This window comes from Podarcis gaigeae (genome assembly GCF_964106915.1).
Source record: "Podarcis gaigeae genome assembly, chromosome: 14".
Classification (NCBI taxonomy): Eukaryota; Metazoa; Chordata; class Lepidosauria; order Squamata; family Lacertidae; genus Podarcis; species Podarcis gaigeae.
The window spans coordinates 40,992,076-41,008,783 of record NC_139690.1 but is presented as its reverse complement, the minus strand read 5'-3'; the positions used below and the strand labels follow the sequence as shown (position 1 = coordinate 41,008,783).

General features: G+C 44.3%; 2 protein-coding genes across 3 annotated transcripts in view; one reads left to right on the top strand and one right to left on the bottom strand.

Moving 5' to 3' along the window:
- Positions 1–3,107, top strand: part of PDZD9 (PDZ domain containing 9) — an 18,548-nt gene extending 15,441 nt beyond the window's left edge. For both annotated transcript variants that reach the window (XM_083711666.1, XM_083711665.1), the window contains exon 6: positions 2,248–3,107. The gene's annotated coding sequence lies outside the window, so the exon portion shown is untranslated. The remainder of the gene's footprint in view (positions 1–2,247) is intronic.
- On the bottom strand, positions 1,765–16,708 carry UQCRC2 (ubiquinol-cytochrome c reductase core protein 2). The gene is made up of 14 exons (XM_083711637.1): positions 16,529–16,708; positions 15,194–15,286; positions 14,933–15,082; positions 12,699–12,763; positions 10,722–10,778; positions 10,079–10,203; positions 9,309–9,406; positions 7,908–7,965; positions 7,699–7,794; positions 5,982–6,181; positions 4,396–4,476; positions 3,579–3,655; positions 2,594–2,747; positions 1,765–2,010 (listed from the first exon to the last, which is right to left on the bottom strand). Exons 1-14 carry the CDS (start codon positions 16,691–16,693, stop codon positions 1,927–1,929), a joined length of 1,503 nt encoding a protein of 500 aa, XP_083567763.1. The 5' UTR covers positions 16,694–16,708; the 3' UTR covers positions 1,765–1,926.

Sequence of the window (16,708 nt, the reverse complement as noted above, 5' to 3'; positions counted from 1 at the left end):
ACCTCTTTCCTGGCGATATCTACATCAATCTCTGACAAAAAACACGCATCCATCGATTTAATGAAGGCATCCGCATTCTGGAGGGCTGAATCCTTATCTCTCCAGAGATTGCACAACCATGCTTTAGCTTCTCCATGGAGATGACTGACTATGAAGCCTACCTTCTCCTCCTCATCTCTAAAGTCCTTCTCCAGCAACTTTAGCGCATAAATCACGTCTGCTCTGAAGTTAGGATACTGCTGCAGATTCCCATTGAAAGGAGACACCAGGCTCCCTCCTCTCTTCCCCAGCCCAATCCCCTCTGGTCTGGGTCCCGGCAGCCCCTGTGTAGTCAACGCTTCTAACCTGGCTCGCAGATCCTGGCAGGCAGCCGCTGCTTCCGCCTCCTTTTTCCTGGATGCCAAAATTTCCGCGTTAAGTTGTGTCACTGCGTTCCGCAGGCTGGCTATGTGTTCTTCGGTAGTCATTTTGCCTCCTTTTCGTGAGCTCGCGAAGCACCAATCTTCGCCCCTCGCTGCGTTCCCTCACGTTGCGAGGTTTTAAAGGTGTGAGAGGGGACTTACTGTCAGAGCTGCCTCTAGGTCCCAGCTCACAGAGGACCAACGCCCGGTTGATGTAATGTACAAAAGTCTTTATTGAAGTTTAGTTTCCATTTCAAACCCCAGAGCGTGCAGCCCTACGTCTTGACTCTAGATCGGCGAAGTCCCCTCTGAGTCACTATCCCTTCCGCACCAGTTTAAGATCCTAGCCCGGCTCCACCTCCTGCACTGTTCCTTCCTCCTCTGGGTCCTTCTGCCCCCTGGGGTTTCCTCCTTCCTGGACTCTTCTGACGCTGACCCCCCTGAGTCTTGCCCTTCCTTCCGGCGGGCTTTAGGACCTGGCTCCCTATCCGGGCTACCTGCTGTGCCGCTCGGCTGTACATTTGAACTTGGCGCGTGCGCCCAGCCTGTGACTTTCCTCTTGACCGTTTCCCCGCTCTCCGATGGAGGCGTGGTCAATCCTGACTCATCTCCTCTCTCTGGTGGTGAGAACACTGGTCCCGATGCCTGGGACTCCTCCCCCCCACTGCGCTCTGGTGGGGAAGCTGGTCCTGATTTCCAACTGCTGCTCAGGGAGTCCCCGCTGGCCCCTTCCTTCTGGGGTTTCCCCCTTGGCACCCCCCTTGCCCTGGCCATCGGCGCTCCTTTCTGTGAATCTTCCGATTCGCTGGAGAGACTCGTGGAATCTCTCTGACCACTGTCACTGCCTACACCCCCCTCGGATTCCTCCTCCTCGCTCTCCTCCTCCTTTGCTCCATCTCCTGTGTCTCTGCTCCTGAACCCCTGACAGTTGTGAATCCCCTCCATCACCACAAAAAAGGGATTATATTTTGTACATATACACCCCATTTCAACTAGCTCTTTGTGTTCCTAAAGCAGGTTAAGTGTGCACGATTAATTAAGCACACTTACATACCCCATTGTTTTAAAATGCTTTAAGCATTTGAACTTTAGAAGAATTAAAGGCATTCAACAATTCTCTTGAGATTTTGACTCTCACAAGGCCATCCAATGAACCCCTTGGCTGTGGTGAGGTTTTAACCTGGGCTTCCTCAATCAGTTCAGCAGCCACAAGACCAAACTGGTTCAGAACAAAAAAGCAGATACTCAGGGTTGTGCTCAACCTACACAATTCCATATTAAACACCAGATGCTGCTGTAAGAGCAATAGAAAATGCTTTAAGTGCATAACAATACAGAAGACACAAAGATACTGAGAATCCTGTTAAGAGGATGAGCTCTGCACTTTATTTGGTGTAAGTGTACTGAAAGTAACCTACAGCGCCAAAGCATTAGGAACTCATAAATAATACAGGACGATAATGACAGTTAACACAACTGTCTTAGAACAGAGTCCATTTTGAGGCTGTGCCTCGGGTTCAACTTCTTACAAGTCATCCACAAAAGGGGTGTTTGCCAAATCCCCACTAGCTGCCATTGACTTCTTCCCACTAACAAACTTCTTTGCGGCCTGAAAAATAAAGCAGAAAGATAGCAGAGGACAAAATGTTAGGTGATTGAGGCATCATCCGCTTTGGAATCAGCAAACAGAATCACTGTATTTGAAGAGTGGCTATTTTTGAGCTTTAAAGGAACTGCTGAATTAGAATTTGGCTTGCAGTGGGTGTAGGAAGAGCCATTTGTGGGGCAGAAAGCCAGTGTTGGCATTCATTTAATATATTTGTATTCTGCATTATACCAAATCTAGGTCTCTGTGGCAGCTGGCAAAGGACAAAAATGAGAAGCAAACCCAGACACAGAGGACTGCAAACACCCCAAACGCAAAGGGTAACACCAGCCAAGTGCCACTGAAAGTGTGGGGGGAAGGAAACATTTAAGTTCAACACTTCACAGATACAGCTCTGATGGGCATTCCAGAGACTGGGAGTCACCGGAGCAAAGTCCTGTCCCTCAGAATTAGGGTTATGAGGACTGCTGGCCAACTCAAGAAGCAGGTCATCTATTTTGTCAGCGCTACAGAAAACAGGAAGAGGGGAAACCATTCTAAATACAAAGCTGCTGATTATGTTGTAATCTACAGGCACCTTACTTACATTCACAATGTCAGCAGTGGCCACAGAATCAATCTTTTCGGCCGCAGCACTTGGTGATGTGTATGCCCCAGATGCCAGGGCCTGAGAGCCAATTTCATCAAGCAAGCCTTCTGAAGACTCCACAGACATCAAGTAAGCCGCCTTCAGCTGGTTTCTGTCAAGAATATTGAGGAAAATGAGCACAGCAGCCTGCTTAGGAATCTGTAAATATGATGGCAGACTATCAGCAGGAAAAGGATAACGTGGAGTGCATTTATAGACATTCTTACTTGCATCTGCAATGCACTTTGTAATTCTGACATAGTTACAGGATGCCTATTGCTTTAAAACAGTCATCCGTGAGACTGTGGAAATCACAAGGCATTCTTGAAGGCAGGCATGAGAGAAAATCCAGCTTCATGGGAGGAAAAACAACCCTCAGTTAAATAGGCCAAAAAAAGTGTTGTAATCATGTATTTTATGAAATCATGTATTAGATTTCCATAGTTTAAGAGTAAAGTAGATTTTCTATACATTTTAGTGTTCTGTTGCTGCTTTTTTTAAAAAAGTAGTCCAATAATGTATATTTTACATAAGAAACAGCCATTTGCCAATTTCAGAGTATTTGTTCACCTTATCAATATTGCTTACTCTGACTAGCAGCTGGCAGTTCTAGAATCTTAGGCTGCCCAAACCTTTTAACTGGGTGGCAAGCAGGGTTTGAACCTGGGATCTTCTGCATGCAAAGCATGTGCTCAACAACTGAGCTACACCGCCTTCCCTGAATGCCTCAACCCTATCTCATTTGTCCTAGATGAGAGGCACGTTTCTTATTTAGACATAAAAACGAGAGCTCTTACTTTACTTAAAAATACAACTGATTAAAATGTACACCAACAATTCCCGAATATCAGGAATGTGTGCCAGGGCAGAAAGAGGGATGTGTATAATATACGATTTTGGGCTGTGAACAGGTCACAAGAATAGCTCTGGTAAGCTAACTTACTTGGCTCTTGTGACTTCCGCATCAGTGACTCCACCCTGGGCAATTGCCTTCACTTGGTTCAAAGCAGCTTTGATTACCTTGATTCAAAAACATAAAAATATGTTGCTGCCGGCTACAAAAGTCAGTATTCAACCCCTGCCCCCACTTTATTTACATATACCTAGAACTTTTATTAGACATATGCAGCCAGAGCTGTCCCTTGGGGTGTGTAGGGCTGAGGGAGGATCACTCTGTGTGGTCCTCACATTATTTGTATACAGGGATAATCTGAGCTAGATCAGGCCTTCTGCATCTGCAATGTGCACTGGGGGGGGGATATCCAATTGGAGTGAATGCAAGTTCCATCCCCTGAGCAAGCTGCAGGGGCATGGATGGGTGGATTGAAAGTGGGTGGGTGAGAAAGAATAGCAGGCCTCTGGGGCTTCTTTCCACCTGCTACTAGATCCCTTTCTTTTAACTGGAGATGCCAAGGACTGAATCTGGGTTCTTCCACTATGGTCTTTTCCAGAGCCAGATTACTTTGTTTGCCCACTTACAATCATGTGAATTAAGGAGATTTTTTAAAAGAAGCTAATCTACAAGATGTTTCATAAAGATATCTATCATAAAGTACTTCTATCCCTCTGACCATAGCAACTTAAGGACACATTTTCTACTTTCAGCACATCCTTCCTGAAAGCAAAACACCCCTTGCAGTGTCAGGAATACACACATTTGTCATAAAACCTTACCAATTGTTAAATAAATCCGTATCAGAACTTGCAGACTGAACATGCTTCCAATTAACTTGGTCTGAGAAAACCAACTGGTGACTTACCTCCCCAGCAGCGGAAGCCTGGGATACAGTGTAAACGCCAAAGAGTCCGGAATCAGAGTAATTCACATTAAATGCTGCTGCCTGCGGAAAAAAAAAAAATGATTTCAGTTAGCATATTCCAACAAGCTCTTTTCTTCATGCGGAAATATTTTTGGCATTTTAAAGTAGTCCATGTTTAGACAGGATAAAATTCAAAATAGGAAACAAGAGTTAGGAAATAGGCCTAGGAAATAGGGTTATCATTAGTTTATTATTGATTGTTCATATTTTAGTTAATGTATGTAATTGTGCATACATTTAAAACAATCAGAAGCCATAATCTCAAATGAAAAATTCTCCTTGTATGAGAGAAGTGGGGAATGCCACTTCTTAGAGGGCATTTGCCATATGTAGCTTTTGTAATTATTTGTACAGTAGTATCTTGGTTCTCAAACTTAATCCATTCCAGGAGTCTGTTTGACTCCACAAACTGTTCGAAAACCAAGGTTTGGCTTCCAACTGGCTGCAGGAGCTTCCTGCACTCAAGCAGAAGCCGCGTCAGACGTTTGGCTTCCAAAAAACATTTGCAAACTGGAACACTTACTTCCGGGTTTGCAGTGTTTGGGAGCTGATTTGTTCGGGAGCCAAGCCGTTTGAGTACCAAGGTACCACTGTGCTGCAAATTTACTTGTATTACTTAAGAAAATAAATCCATAGGTTCATTTAATCAAAGATACTTTATAAAATTGCACTGAACACTGCAGCTCTGGAAGAAATATTTGGCAAAAACCATTAGGAGCTTCTATCACATGACCCCTTATAGAAATTCCATTCATTCCAAAAGGACATCTGCCGCACGTCTGTTGTCATCATTGCTGATAATAACAAGTAATTTATATGCCACTTATATGCTAAAATTACTTCTAACTGGGTTTAACAACTATACAGTCAAGTATGAAATCCTTGATTAAAAACACACACAATTACAATTCCATTGGGATGTTCCATTGGGACATTAAATCAACCCTTAATTAAAATTAAAAAGAAACAAGCAAGTTAAAAAGTATAATTAATCCAGTAAGAGAAGTCCAAGTCCAATGAAATGCTTGGCTAAACAGGTGTGTCTTCAGCAGTTGGCAGAATGCCAATACTGATGCAGCCTCTCGTATTTCAGTAGGAGTGGCATTCCACACCACCAGTGAAAAAGCCATCCCACCCCCATGTTACCACAAACCAATAATTATCAGGCTGTGGCAAAACTAACCAGGTTCTATTAGTGGATTGTAGCATCCTTACAAGGCAATGGAGATAATTAGGACACTGTATCTAAGCAGCAGAGCCTTAAAACTGGCTTGGTGGCTACTAACCAGCCAGTGCATGCTTTTCCCAAATAATCATTTCCCAAAATATAAACGGGTACAGGTTTTATCCAGTGCTGGTCCTGCACAGAGTAGATCCATCCACTGAAATTACTGAACATAACTAACTTAGGTTCATTAATGTCAACAGTTCTACTCTGAGTAAGACTTACAATGGATACAACCCTACACTTCTCTGCTCTTTTTTTTGCTCACATTAAAATCACAGGTGCAAGCCTACATACTTACATCAAAAGGTAGGGCAGTTGCCTTTGCAACACCTTGGATGAGCTTACTGGTAACACTACTTCCTCTCTTAATGAGAGGCCCTGCCCCAAGAACATGCTGAAGGACACTAAAGGCGTTTGCTTCTGCACTTCCTACAGCAGCTCCTTCAGCAACTACGGCAGCATGGACAAGGCTATGGCCGTTCAGCTCTCGGATTTCACCTTAGTGAGAGGCAAAAAGAGGCATTATATGCTCATCAAAGCATAACACATCAACAATCCCTGCAATAATAGCATTTTCTCTGTCAAATTGTCCACAGAGAAGCCTTTCCAAACACACCATGAAACTGGTAGTGTTATCAAGTCACCTCCTAAGAAACTACAAAGTTCCCTAGAATGCAGTTTGAAAACTAACACAATCATAACACAAATTCAGAGAGAAGCCAAAATAACTTTCAGATAGGATGTTAATGCTGCTGCCACAAAGTATGCTTAGAATTTCAATAGATCTTCAAGGCCCAAGTCACCAACAGACACATTATGGCTACTGAATTATGAAACTGAATTTTCAAGGTGATCAAGTAGACAAGGAAATTCATTTTCTTCTGTACCCTGAAAAACTACAGCAGCCTTAGAATCTGGCACTTGCCCAGCAGGCAGCAGGTCAAAGTGCACAGGCCAAAATGGTGTGATGGCTAATGTTGGTCTTAAGATAAGGGCAGCCTAGGTCCACATCTTGCTCAGCCAATGGAATCCACTGAAAGGTAAGTCATATGCTCTGTGACTGTTGTGAGGAGAACTAGGAACAGCACTGTGGGATAACATCTGTTTTGCAGGGGGAAGGTCCCAGATTCATTTCCTGACATCTCCAGTTACATCAGCAAGCGTCTGGAAAGACATCTCCCTACTCAAGACTCTGGATGATCACTGCCAGCAAGAGCAGAAGACAAAGGCCTAGATCAGCTTTTCCCAAAACTACAAAACTACTAGTCCAAAACTACAATCCCCATCAGCCACAGCCAGTGCGGTTAATGACCAGGGATGATGGGAGTTTGGAGAGCACCAGATTGATTGGGGAAGGATGCCCTTGATGGCAAAATAGCCCCAGCCTGGCAGTTAGGAACACGGAGTCCTAGGAAGCTGCCTTACACCGAATCAGACCACTGGGTCCATCCAGCTTAGTATTGTCTACGCTGATGGAAGTAGATCTCCAGGGGTTCAGAAAAGGTTCTCTCCAGATGTTCTACCATTCATCCCCCAAAGAAAAGATGCTGCTTTGTGCTGAATAAGACTATTGAGCCATCTAGCTCAGTACTGTCTGCACTGACTGGCAGTGGCTCTCCAGTGTTTCATACAGGAAATTCCCAGCTGTACTTGGAGATACCGGGAATTGAACCTGTGACCGTCTGCATGCAAAGCAGATCTTCTAGCATTGAGCATTGGCCCCTATGTTCCTGTGAAGCATGTATGCCCCACCCTGAACATCTTGGAGGAAGGATGTGATAAAAACGTAGCGAACTGTAACATGCCTATTGGGAACAGTTATCTACAAGCCATATAACATGTGCTGGAATTCTCTGGTCTTTGTGAAAGGTACAGCAGGTTTGAAGGCTAGATGATGGGCCCACAGCAAGATGTCAGAAGGTAGGATGGACACACCCCATCAATCTAATTCAGCAGCACTGCTACAGAATTATCAAGAAATACGCAGGTACCAAAAAAAGAGAGAGCACATTTACCTCCACGATACTTGGCCTTCTCACCAGCTGAGCCAGACCCACTGCGGATGTTTAGGAAATGCTCTCCAATCTGCTTCAGGTCAGAATGGCTGACACCTGAAAGGCAGTGTTAGCATCAGACGAACAACCCAGAGGTTTGCGGCAAAGGGTGTTTTTGTCTTTTAAAAGACCACAGTACAGCCACAAGACACAGATCTTGCCTTACATACCAAGCCCCACCAGAGCCATTCTGCCACTTGTGAAGTTGTTCTGTACAAACTGGTGCAGCTGTGATGAAAAGGAGGATGTGCGTGTTAGTATTTCTGCCACATAACTAAAATAAGAACTTAAGAGTCCTTCTGAATCACACCAAAAGGTCTATCGAGTCAAGCAGCCTGCTTTTACAGTGGCCAACCAGATACTTCCGAGAAACTCATAAGCAGGACATGGGAATCATAGAATTGTAGAGCTGGAACTGACCCCGAGGATCATCTAATCCAACCCCCTGCACTGCAGGAATATGCAGCTGTCCCATAGGGGATCGAACCTGCAACCTTGGCGTTATCAGCAACAAGCTCTAACCAACTGAGCTACCCAGGGCCATTTTAAAAAAATTACCTTATCTAAGTTGTTTGCCTGGACTATAACTGTGCTTCACTTCCAAAAAAGCACATGGAGGAGCCTTAGCATTTGAGGCATTTCGGAACAGAACTGGTTTAAGTGACACCAGTTTTAAACATCTTCACAAATATTTTGATTAAGTGCAACGGCTTGTGGAAACAAGTGATAAAATGCAACATGATGCTTTATAACTGCAATCCCATACATTTACTCTAGGGGAAGTCCCCAATGAATTCACTGGGGCTTCTCAGTTGGCATGCATAGGATTACACTGTTGAAAAATCAACCAAAACAAAGTAAGGGAAAATGTCCAGGTAGGATCAATACACTCAGATAGGGGAGGAAATTCTTCTCCAAACCAGTACAGTGGAACCTTGTGTTACATATCGTCCTCCTTGCGAACGCTGGGGGTTATGAGCTCCGCTAACCTGGAAGTAGATGCTCCCGGTTGCGAACCTTGCCCTAGGATGCAAGTGGAAGTCGCACAGTAGCAGCAGTGGGAGGTGCCATTAGCAAAAGCACGCCTCGGGTTATGAACTGTTTCGGCTTAAGAATGGACCTCCAGAATGAATTAAGTTCGTAACCAGAGGTACCGCTGTACTCAAAAAAGATGGCACCTTCCTTACAAATAAAAACTTTCAGGGTAAATTTAAGCTGTTCTTTTACTACTGCTTCTGTGAAGAGAGACATCTCCAGAACCCAAAGTTGCATTCAAGCAGGCAAAGGATGGCTTGCATAAACCAGGATCAAACCCTGGTTTTCACTTATGGTTTGCTGAGCAAGTATAAATCATGGGACAGGGAACCTCTGGCCTTTCAGATGTTGCCAGACTACAACTCCCATCATCCCTAACTATAAGCTGTGCTGACCGGGGCTGATGAGAATTGGAAGCAAAACAGCAACAGGAGGGCAGGGAAGAGATGAACGCTGCAATTAAGTTGATGTCTTTAGTGCCAAGTTTCTCTTCATCTAAAATAATTAAGTAGAATAAGTGCTGTTTAAACTCTTACTTGTTCCGAAGTAATCTTCCCAATAAGGTAATCTGGACAGTACAAGGAGTTGGCAAGGGCATTACGATAAGCCGCTGCATGCAAGTTTTCAAGAACACCTATGCATAAGACATGGAAGGTTTGTTTACTTATTGTAGGGAAACGTTTGTACCCAAGCTGTGCTCTGCAGAAATGTGTTTTTCATCGATTGTGTGGAGCTTCCCCTTCAATACTAAGGGGAAGCCCCTGTTCATGCAGAATATGCAAATCAAATCCACCCTGGGGAAACAAACTGTCACTTAGCTCTGTCTAAACAATCTGCAAAATAGTTTGCTGGACCATGGATGTTGGGTAAGGATCGAAAAGATATTTTTAGGCATATCCAAGGTCCTAGTGTGGGTCCACTGAGTTTTAAATCACACATACCTTTGTTCCACAAAAAGCAGCCCTACATTTATTTATTTTTTTAAAAAATGCTGCTCCTTAAATTCTGCTTGGCACAGAATTATGTTTTCCAAGAAAGAACTCCACAGCCCCCTTTATCACTGCAAATGTCAGCAATAAAAGATTAAGGAATCATTAATTTAAAGCCGTATCAGTTGTTGAGGGCACACAAATTTAAGTTGGAGAAGTGACGTTTACAGTCCTCTCTCAAGCACAATCCTGGAAAGCCAACTGTGATATCCACCTATAGGCAGGGGGAAACTATTCCACTCAAAAGGATTGTTTCATACTTGTACATTCTTAAAAGAAATACTCCTCGTAGCCCCCAGCAGACTAGGAACACTCACCAACTTGAGGGTTCTGAAAGGCAATTGCCTTGTCAATTCTTAAACGGGGATTGGCCTCAGCCACTTCCCAGCGCCTGAATTCTGGGGCCGTTGTGACATTTAATAAATACTCCAAAACGGTATCACTGAATAAAGGAAGAACAACATATATCAAGAAAGGATCAAACAACTGAGGCTCCAAAATATTAGAGAGAAGATCAAGGGCAAGCTGATGTTAAAATATAAAAATTTAAAGGTAAGTGGGTTAACACAAATTTCAATGGCATTCCTTCTGAGAATATAAGACCGGACTCAAAAGTTACCTAGTCTCTACATGGCACCTCAAGGAAAACACACACGGCTCCTGGACCAAAAAGCTTACAATCAATCAAAATACTGGCAGGGGGCAGGGGGAGAGAGAGACAGGGAGTTAGGTAACAAACAAGGGCAGAATTAATAGATGTGTTTTCTTCCTGACAATCCTTTTAGGAACAGACCCACAGAAAAACATGTGCCATGTTATTTATAGCTCAGAATAAAGTCAAACTGTGTATTTCAAGGGCAGGAACAAAAATTATTTATGCAATGATGTTCTGTTGCATTATCAATGGGAATGCTTACAGAATGCGTTGAAAACTGATTTGCTACACATCTAGAGGCTTACATATAGTCACGCAGGCATTCAACGGAATAAACCATGTTCTCTCTGGTAGATGTCACACTAAAAAAAGAAAAAGTACATTTTTCAAAAGTTGATATGAGGTTACTGGTTCCTTCTGTTTACAATCCTATTGTGGGCTTGCTTACAATTAAATGTTTTGTTATTAATGTTTTCTATCTTAAACCACAATACCCACATGCAGATTTAGTACACATGTATACTGCCTATTGTAAGAGTCCCCTTGAATAGTTATCTTTCAACCATATAATAAACTACTAATTATGCAATGCTAACTCTTCTGAGAAACATAAAACAAGACATAAGCGTTGTATCTGATCAAGTTCTACTCAGAGTAGACTCAATAAAATTAATGAACACGAGTTACCCATGTTGATTAATTTCAATTGGTTTACTCCAAGTAGGGTCAGCACCAGATACAAGCCATGTGATTCTGATTCACAAGAGTTTGCAATAACACTATAGTAAATAAGGAGATAAAAGCCGCTGCTACTGCTGCCCCCTCCAGTTGCCGCCATGAGGACTCGCAGGCCACCACTGACTGTGCCGCCACCGCCAGGCGTTGCAGGTTGTCACCACTACTGCTGACACATACCACCACCATGGCCAGCTGCTTCTGCCTCCTAGCAGGTCTCCTGGCAGTCCCACATTATTTGTATTCACTGACTCATTGGCATACTTTGGATTGTCCTGAATATCACCATTTGGTAGGCAAGCCCAGAACCAAAAGTCCTACTGGGATTCATTTTGGCTTGTCTGCTGATGAAACTGAGTGTGTGATGATTGATAAGATTGTCATTTATCTGTTTTAGGCCCCTAAGCAATAGCAGTTGCCTGGACATTGTCCTGTTCACCTCTATATAGTTCCTTCCTAATTTTAGACATTGTGGTAGATTGCAATGTTTAGCTGGTGATAACATTGCAGTGTTTAGCTGCTGATAACATTGAAGTGTTTAACTGGTGATTTATTGCGATGTTGAAAACCAGATATCACCTATCGCCTGATAACTTGGCCCTCCAGGTATTTTGGGGACCACAATTCCCATCATCCCTGACCACTGGTCCTGTTAGCTAGGGGTGATGGGAGCTGTAGTCCCAAAACAGCTGGAGGGCCAAGTTTGGCCATCACTGGCCTAGCCCTTACACACATTGTGATTCACACGATATTGCCAGCTCAAATATTATGAAACAATTATCACGATGTGAACTTCAAAGTGGTTTTAGACAATATATCAATATATTGCCCAGCTCTACCTGCAACCCAGCTTCAGGTGCAGTAAAAGAGACAGAACACTGGAAGTTACCTTATACCATTGGTCTATTTAGCTCAGTACTGTTTACAAAGTCTGGCAAAATCTCCAAGATTTTTTACTAGACTTTTTCCAAGCCCTTCCTCGAGATGCCGGGAACTGAGCCAAAAACATTCTGTATGCAAAGCCTGCGCTGTCCTGCTGAGACACAGCCACTCCTGACTTCTCACTCTAAGCGAGAATCATGCCCCAAGCAAAGTCATATGTTTCTAGAGATCTGACTCCTTTCCCCTGGTTTATATGAGCATATATGAAAAATACAGGACTCTCTTTCACTGTCCTTACACTTCCTTTCTGCGCTGATATCATCACTGTTGAACCATGTGCTACGGTTCTACATACCAACATGCTTGAGGAAGCACATATAAAACAAAATAATTAAACTCCAGAATGAAACTGGGAGTCATTTTTGAAAGAACTATTGCAGGGGGAAGTGCAATTAAAATTGGATAGTGGAGAGATGTTTAAGTGAAGCCTGCCTTGAGATTAAAACATGAAAAATCACTTTTTAAAAACCCACCCACCCACCCTTATTTTCAGTACTTCTGCCTTGGGCTATTCCAAGTCATCCAACTATGAACTGCCATAATCAGAGGAATCCCATTTCCATGTAATTATTCAAAACACAGTTGAGTATTAAACAATTACAAACCTTAGGCTACCACCAACAGCTTCAATACCACGGGTGATTTTGAAAGCAGAAGCTCCTTTTGTAGTCTGTAGAAAAACCAACATTACACTTTCAACTGCAGGCATCAAAACAAAACTTTAGTCATATCTAGCCCATATCTTTTAACTTGGCCACTGGGTATTGTAACCAAATACACACAGCTAATGCTTGCATCACTAAACTGTTCAGATATAATGAGTAAGCCAGAGCATGTTAAGTCAGTGTTATGCTGCAAGATAAACACCCTATGGAAATTCAGAAGGCTTATTATATACTTAATCCTTATGCTGGAACCAGACAAAACTGAAAGTAGCAAGACTGCACCTCCTTTTCTCCCACCTGGATAACAGTGATAGAATGTGGTGGTTTTAAAACAGGATCAGACAAAATCATGGAGGATAAGGGTATCAACAGCTACTAGCCATGATGACTATGTTCAACCTTCATGGTTGCTGGGAATCACAAGTGAGGAGAGTGTTCTTGCATTCTGTTCTTGCTTGGAGGCTTTGAAGAGGCGTCTGGCTGGCCACCATGACAAGATGCTAGAAGAGATGGCAATGGCTTGATCCAGCAGGGCTCTCTGCAATTCATAACAGTTAGTGGTGCAGGACTAGGGCAAAGGAGCAGGCAAGCCAGCCTAGATCTTTGCGCTGCCGCACATGTCAGGTGTGAAGTGGGAGGTGGTGGCTGCTGCTAATCAGCTGGCCAGCCTCCACTTTGCTCAGGGGACCCAGGAGCAGCTGTGCTAGAGCATGTTAATAGCCTGCTAGTGCTCCGGCCAAAAGCCTCTCCATTAATAAAGGGAGGTCTTCCTCAAAGCCAGCTAAGCCTTTGGAATAATTAGAGACAAGGAGAATAAGAAGAAGAGCGTCTGACACTTTTGTGCTTGCGGGTCCTTAGAAATATCTGCCAGCAGGGCCTCCTTAAGGGAAGAAATCATTTCTTTAGAAAATGAAGATGTTTACTTGGATACATTTGCAGGGTCTGCTGAGATTCAGAAAGGCTAATTTACTGTTCCTTAACACAAGAAAGCAGTCTTGTTCTCCAATGGTGTCTGATGGTCATGGAAAGTGGTGCAGCCCAAAACTTTCAAATAAACTGATGCTGCTCCAGCTGAGGAGGGAGTAACAGCAAAGGGACACAAGCAGCTGGTCCAAGCTCTTGGCACCTTGCACTTTCAGGTGCAGAAGAGGAGGCAGAACTGCTGGTTCCCCAAGCCTTGTGCCAGTCGCTGGCATGGATCACTATGGCCACCTCCTTGACTTCTTGTGACACCATGTTGAGTGCCCAAGAGGGGCCCTGCGATAGAAGCGTTCAGGGCTGGAGGCAATGGACATTCAGTGATGGTAGAAGTATGCTTGAAGACAGCTCTGTCTTTGCCTGAAGATGTCATGGCAGAAGAGGAAAGTAATATCAGAAAATAAGGAATGGTAAGGAGATTTTTTTTAGGGTGAGTGAGGAAAGGGCAGAAAAGGCTAGAGAAGGAGCAAAATAAAAAGAAAATAAGAGTAGACCAAAAGTCCTTCTAGTTCAGCATCCAGTTTCCTACAATGGCCAACCAGAGTCTCATGAGAAACAAAAAATCATGAGTGCAGCATCCCTCCTTTTTGTTGTTCAGAGACATTCTGATTCTAGGAGGCAGCACACAGGGATGAAGATCAATGAATTTGTCCACTTGCCTTTTAAAGCCAACTAACTGAAAAGCCTGGCTGGATTAATAAGGCCCACTTAGTCCAGCATCCTGTTCTTACAGTGGCCAACCTCTGACACCTACAAGTATGATCAGTGCAGAAGGGACAACAAATGGCCCATAAAGCAGAAGTGATAGGAGAGGATATACATTTGATTGGGTGGAGGCAGGAAAAAAAAGAAGGATATCTGAGAGAGCGCAATATAATGATACTCAAAAGCACTGCCTGGGCAAATGGCAACACATCATGTAGATGCTACACACAGGACAGCCTGAGAATTGTTTTACTTGAATTTGTATTGACACAATTTTTTTCTCCTATGAAAATAACAAAAAGTATTCTCCTCTGTGGTTTTTAACACAGTAGCACAAACGTTTGTTTTTCCAGAATTTCAAAAGTACTCCACTCACCTCCCCACCCTTTCCAGCCTCCCAATTTCACTTTTAGGATATCAACACTAAATAAGCTGAATATAACACTTTGCTTCCTTAATCTAAAGTCAAAGAAGTTGAAGAAGAAACCCACCAGGTTAGATGCAAGGCGGAGCAGGTGTGCAGTTCCCAAATTGGTGGCGGTCTCATATCTGCTGCCTGCTTTGATGAAGACACCAATCCTTGAAACTGGAGAATAATTTTCCAGAGAAGCAATCATCAAGCCATTTGGTAGTTTTGCAATCTGCATTTATAAGAGGACACGTCAGTCTACGTGAAATCACACTGCTCCGCTATGTGCTGCTCTAATTAGCATAAATATCAAAATGCAAAATAACTTCCTCTTCAGACTAACCTCAAGATCCTGGGGGTGCAGCAGTACTTTTGACCGCTCTGCTCCTCCAGGGGCTTCAACTTTAGGTGCAGTCTTGAGAGAATAAAATCTCCTCTAATAAGAGAGAACAAACAATGGTAAGCTAGATCCATGCACATTTCAACCAATTAAATTTGAAAGATAAGCAATGTGGTGTAGTGGTTAGCGTGTTGGACTATGACCTATGAGACCAGGGTTCAAACTCATCCATGACGTTCACTGGGTGACCTTTGGCCTAACACTGCCTCTCACCCTAAACTACCTCACAGGATTCTTGTGAGAATAAAACTGGGTAAGAAAAATATGTATGGCTCCTTGAGGTCCCTGGAGAATATATGTAGTATGTTATAAATAAATAACTGGCACAAAGTAAACATGCCAGGAACAAGCACGTCCATGTTCCAAGTCTATGGATATCAAGCAGGCATTCACTAAAAACATTGTTTAGAGTTAGACCACTGAGCCTCTTGGACTTGCTGGTCAGAAGGTCAGCAGTTCAAATCTGCACAATGGGGTGAGCTCCTATTGCTCTGACCCAGAAACCTGTGTGTGGACAAACAGAGGCTCCTTCCACCCGAAAAGTGAGTTGAGCGCCGCAACCCATAGTCACCTTTGACTGGACTTAACCGTCCGGGGGTCCTTTACCTTTTTACTTAAGACAACCCTACCCTGATGCTTAGTTAGAAACGCTGATGTGAATTTTAATCTGCTTTTAGCTTCTTGTTCTTGCAATTTCTCCTGAATTTTCTGGTTTCCTCTTTTCGTAAAGCACTTGGATGTGTTGCCGTTGTTGGCAATAAGCGATGCGTAATTTTTTTACGAAATAAATAAATAAATAAATAGCTTAGCCGTTCTCCCTGGAGACTAATTTGTGGCCGGGGGTGTTTCCGTGCGGGGATTTCTTTCCTTCGTTTTCAACGGTCATTTCTCCCCCTGCCGGAGCGAACAGCATTCTGTCCTGCGTACGTCTAAAGGGGAAACGCCGACTGAGGGCTTCAGATGGTGCTGGGGCTCCAGGGGCAGGCCGACCTCGGGACCTTCAGCCTCCCGGCAGAAGAGGGGTCTGTCACCACCCTCTTCCCTCCCCAAAGCGGCTGTTGAGAAGGAGGAGCGACGAGAAGCAGCAGCGGCGCCCGGAGATGGATGAGGCGCCGGCCTTCCCTTTCCCCTCCTTCCCCGGTCGAAGGCCCGAGTCAAGGTCGCTCCCGGGCAGCGGGAGTCGCGCTTCCTCCATCGGGCCTTCCCCGGCCCAGGCGCCTGTCTTGCTCCGGAATCCCGCCCCTTCACCGCCGCCGCCTCTGGGGCGCTGCTACTCACCGAGAGGCACCGCGCCGCCGCCGCCGGAATGGGCTTCATGGTCTCTGACCGCCACAGAGCCCTCCGGAGCCTCCCCGGGGAAGAAATCCAAGATGGCCGCCCAGGAAGCGGAAGGCTCTTCCGGCCCACGCCGCGCGGCCACTCTTTCCGCGCCGCCCGAACCATAGAGAAAGCGGAGCC

Bases quoted from the DNA above. Each gene is read 5' to 3' on its own strand.
- UQCRC2 (XM_083711637.1), bottom strand. From the start codon at position 16,693: ATGGTTCGGGCGGCGCGGAAAGAGTGGCCGCGCGGCGTGGGCCGGAAG. The intron at 12,764-14,932 runs GTGGGTTTCTTC...GTTTTTCTACAG, and splicing joins TCCGCCTTGCATCTAACCTG to ACTACAAAAGGAGCTTCTGC. The intron at 10,204-10,721 runs GTAAGCCTCTAG...TCCTTTATTCAG, and splicing joins GAATGCCTGCGTGACTATAT to TGATACCGTTTTGGAGTATT.